This window comes from Rhinoderma darwinii, chromosome 1 (genome assembly GCF_050947455.1).
Source record: "Rhinoderma darwinii isolate aRhiDar2 chromosome 1, aRhiDar2.hap1, whole genome shotgun sequence".
NCBI classification, from domain to species: Eukaryota; Metazoa; Chordata; class Amphibia; order Anura; family Rhinodermatidae; genus Rhinoderma; species Rhinoderma darwinii.
This window is the reverse complement of record NC_134687.1, coordinates 118,656,411-118,660,981: the sequence shown is the minus strand read 5'-3', so window position 1 is coordinate 118,660,981 and position 4,571 is coordinate 118,656,411. Positions and strand designations below refer to the sequence as shown.

General features: G+C 37.2%; 1 protein-coding gene across 1 annotated transcript in view; it reads right to left on the bottom strand.

Moving 5' to 3' along the window:
• ASIC5 (acid sensing ion channel subunit family member 5) overlaps window positions 1-59 on the bottom strand; it is a 33,092-nt gene extending 33,033 nt beyond the window's left edge. Inside the window, exon 1 of the mRNA XM_075847596.1 lies at window positions 1-59. This exon is cut by the window's left edge and continues 60 nt beyond it. Coding sequence (XP_075703711.1) covers window positions 1-59 — 59 coding nt within the window.
• Window positions 60-4,571: the final 4,512 nt, after the last annotated feature.

Below are 4,571 nucleotides of genomic sequence, written 5' to 3'. Positions count from 1 at the left end.
CCACTTGATGCAGTCAAGGCTTTCTCCAACTCTTCTATCAATATTGGAGCTTCCAACATCTCCCTATGTTCTATGTTTAAAGGGGAGAAGGTGATTTTATCCAAAAAGAAATGTATATCAGAGGGTTCAAATTAATTTTCTGTTGAGTATAGTTTTTCTCTGGATATGTCTCAATTTCTCCTCCCAGGGATTTGATAGCAGCTACATGGCCCCAATTAACCCAATTTTTATTCTTCAGAAACTGCTGTGTTTTTAAAGCTTTAGATAAATAATAGTTCTCATATAATTTTTGAGACTCTTGCCAGGCCCTCAAGTTGCACTCAGTAGAATCCTCGAAATGTTGTTTTTCCTTTATCAATACTCCTTTCACTAATTCATTTAACTGTGACTTTACTCTTCATTTATACCAACTAATCTCTTTAGTCAAGACCCCTCTTAAAAATGCCTTGAAGCTATCCCATACCATTAATAAAGAAAAGGATCTTTAAATATTTGCAAAAAAAATCTAACAACTCAATTTTAATTTTTTCCTGGTGACCAACAGATTGAGTCAAAAAATATTTACTCTAAATCTAGGGGGAGTAGGTGGAACACCGACTCCACATCAAAACTGAAACAAGAGTTTGATGTGACATCTTCCTCGACCTCATACTTAATATTTTTTAATAATTTCAAAGCGATTATATTGTATTGCCAAAACACATCTATTCGCAAAATACTATTGTGTGTTTTTGAAGAGCATGAATAACTCCGGTTTTTTTTTCTATTTTCCCCACCATAAATCAATCTGTCCCAATTCTGGGATCATCTTTACCAATCTTGTACCATTTTGTGAATGCTCTCATTTCAGGAGTTTCCGTATTTCTACTTTAACTAGATTTTAATCCCTTTCATTATTAACCCCTTCCCTCTTTGGCCACTTCCTAACAGAGCCTCATTTTTCAAATTTGACATGTTTCAATGCATGTGGTAATAACTTCGGAATGCTTTTACCTATCCAAGAGATTCTTTTCTTGTGACACATTGGACTTTATGTTACTGGCAAAATTACTCGATACATTTAGTATTTAATTGTCAAAAACACCAAAATGTCGCGAAAAATAGCAAAAATTAGCATTTTTTCTAAATTTAAATGTATCTGCTTGTAAGACAGGCAGTTAGACCACACAAAATTGTTGCTAATTAACATCCCCATATGTCTACTTTATGTTTTCATTTTTTTTTTTACACTTTTTTATTTTTCTAGGAGGTTACAAGGATTAGAACTTTAGCAGCAATTTCTCAAATTTTCTAAAAAATTTCAAAAAGCTATTTTTACAGGGGCCAGTTCAGTTGTGATGTGGCTTTGAGTGCCTTATATATAGGAAACCCCCAATAAGTCACCCCATTTTAAAAACTTCACCCCCCAAAGTATTCAAAACAGCATTTAGAAAGTTTCTTAACCCTTTAGATGTTTCACAGGAATAAAAGAAATGTAGAGGTGAAATTTACAAATGTCATTTCTTTTTGTAGAAATTCATTTTTAATAAATTTTTTTGTAACACACAAGCTTTTACCAGAGCAACACAACTCAATATTTATTGGCCAGGTTCTGCAGATTAGGAAATATCCCACATGTGGCCATAGTGTGGTAATAGACTGAAGCACAGGCCTCAGAAGTAAAGGAGCACCTAGAGGATTTTGGGGCCTTCTTTTTATTAGAATATATTTTAGGCACCATATCAGGTTTGAAGGGCTCTTGCGGTGCCAAAACAGTGGAAATCACTCAAAAATGACCCCATTTGGGAAACTACACACCTCAAGGAAATGATCTAGGGGTATAGTGAGCATTTTGAACCCACAGGTTCATTGCAGAAATTATTGGAAGTAGACTGTAAAAATTAAAATCTACGTTTTTTTCAAAGAAAATGTAGGTTTAGCAATTTTTTTTTCCTTTCCACAAGAACTAAAAGAAAAAAAGCACCGCAAAATTTGTAAAGCAATTTCTCCCGAGTAAAATACCCCACATGTGGTCATAAACGCCTGTTTGGACACACGGCAGGGCTCAGAAGGGAAAGAGCACTATTTGACTTTTGGTGCTCAAATTTAGCAGGAATGGTTTGCTGAGGCCATGTCGAATTTATAAAGCCCCTGAGGGGACAAAACAGTGGAAACCCCCCACAAGTGACCCAATTTTGGAAACTAAACCCATTGAGGAAATTATCTAGAGGTATAGTGAGCAATTTTACCGCACAGGTTTTTTTGCAGAAATGATAAAAGATCGTAAAAATGTAAATCTAATTTTTTTCAAAGAAAATTTAGGTTTAGCTATTTTTTTTAATTTCCACAAGGACTAAAGGAGAAAAAGCACCACAAAATTTGTAAAGCAATTTCTTCCGAGTACGGCAATACCCCATATGTGGTAATAAACTGCTTTTTGGGCACACAGTAGGGCTTAGAAGGGAAGGAGTGCCATTTGGCTTTTGGAGTGCAGATTTTGCTGGATTGGTTTCTGGTTGCTATATCGCATTTGCAAAGCCCCTGTGGGACCAAAGCAGTGGAAACCCCCCAGAAGTGACAACATTTTGGAAACTACACCCCTCAAGGTATTCACCTAGGGGTGTAGTGAGCATGTTAACCCCGCAGGTGTTATGCAGAAATTAGTGTGCACTCGATGTTGCTGAGTGAAAATTGGATTTTTTTCATAGATATGCCAATATGTGGTGCCCAGCTTGTGCCACCATAACAAGACAGCTCTCTAATTATTATACTGTGTTTCCCGGTTTTAGAAACACTCTACATGTGGCCCTAATCTTTTGCCTGGACATTTCACAGGGCTCAGGAGCGAAAGAGTACCATGTAAAATTGAGGCCTAATTTGGTGATTTAGAAAGTATTGGTTCACAATTGCAGAGCTCTGATGTGAAATAATAAAAGAAACTCCTGAGAAGTGACCCCATTTTGGAAACTGTACCCCTCAAGGCATTTATTAAGAGGTGTAGTGAGCATCTTCACTCCACAGGCCTTTTCCATAAATGATTGCGCTGTGGATGGTGCAAAGTAAAAATTTAAATTTTTCCCTACATATGTTATTTGATTGTCAAATATGTCGTGCCCAGTTTGTGCCACTGGAGACACACACCCCAAAAATTGTCAAAAGGGTTCTCCCGGGTATGGCGATGCCATATATGTGGAAGTAAACTGCTGTTTGGGCACGCTGTAGGGTTCAGAGGGGAGGGAGCACCATTTGGCTTTTGGAGCGTGGATTTGCTTGGTAGTAGATTTGTTTGAATATTGCTGGTGTTTCCGTTTATAATGTGGGGGCACATGTAAGCCGGGCAGAGTACAGGGGCATAGTCAGGTGGTATAATAATTTGGTTAAAAAAAACAAAATAATCCATAGCTGTGTGTTACGCTGTGTTCAATCCTTTCTGCACAGGCCGGTGTTGCACTGATAAATGTCCTTCCTTATCCCCTTTTTGGTTCACACTCCGCACCTTTCCAGTTTGGGAAATTTTGCTGGGAAAGTGTTGTCCTGGTATAATACGGCGCCCTCGCTTCCAGCAGATATGTTTGGGCCCTACCCTTCCTGGTTCCCTAATTTTAGGGCCTTGATTATTCGCCTCTTGAAACAGAAGAAATGTTCCCCTCGGGCCGGCACAGCTGCATATTTTTTATTTCCTGACGTATGGAAGCCTTAACTAATTTTATTTTTTCATATATGTAGTGGTATGAGGGCTGTTTTTTGCGGGATGAGCTGTGGTTATTATTGGTACCATTTTGAGGTACATGCTACTTTTTGATCACTTTTTATCCTATTTTTTGGGAGGCAAGGGACCAAAAAAACTGCAATTCTGGCATACTTTTTTTTTATACAGCTTTCACCATGCGTAATAAATTACATGTTAACTTTATTCTGTGGGTCAGTACGATTCCGGCGATACCTAATTTATGGCACTTTTTTATGTTTTACAACTTTTTGCACAATAAAATTACTTTTGTAAAAAGAATGTATTTTTTCGGTCGCCAAGTTGTGAGAACCAGAATGTTTTAATTTTTTCATCGACAAAGTTGTATGAGGGCTTGTTTTTTGCGAGACAAGCTATATTTTTTGAAGGTACCATTTTTGGACACATGCGACTATTTGATCACTTTCTATTCCAATATTTGTTAGGGCAAAGTGACCAAAAGACAGAAATTCTGGTATAGTTTTTAAAAAAAATTTTTTACGCCGTTCACCACGTGGAATGAATAACATAATATTTTTATAGTTCAGGCGGTTACAGACGCGGCGATACCAAATAAGTATGGTTTATTTATCTTTTCAATAATAAAGGACTTGATAAGGGAAAAGCCTGATTGTGTTTTATTTTGAAACTTTTATTATATGTTTTAAAATTATTTTTTTTACACTTTTTTTTCAAGTCCCACTAGGGGACTTGAAGGTCCAACTGTCAGATTTTATTTTTTCTAATACATTGCACTACCTATGTAGTGCAATGTATTAGATCTGTCAGTCATTCACTGACAGCAAGCCGATTAGTCTTTCCCTCCTGGTGGGGCCTAATCGGCTTCCGTAATGGCAAGGCAGGA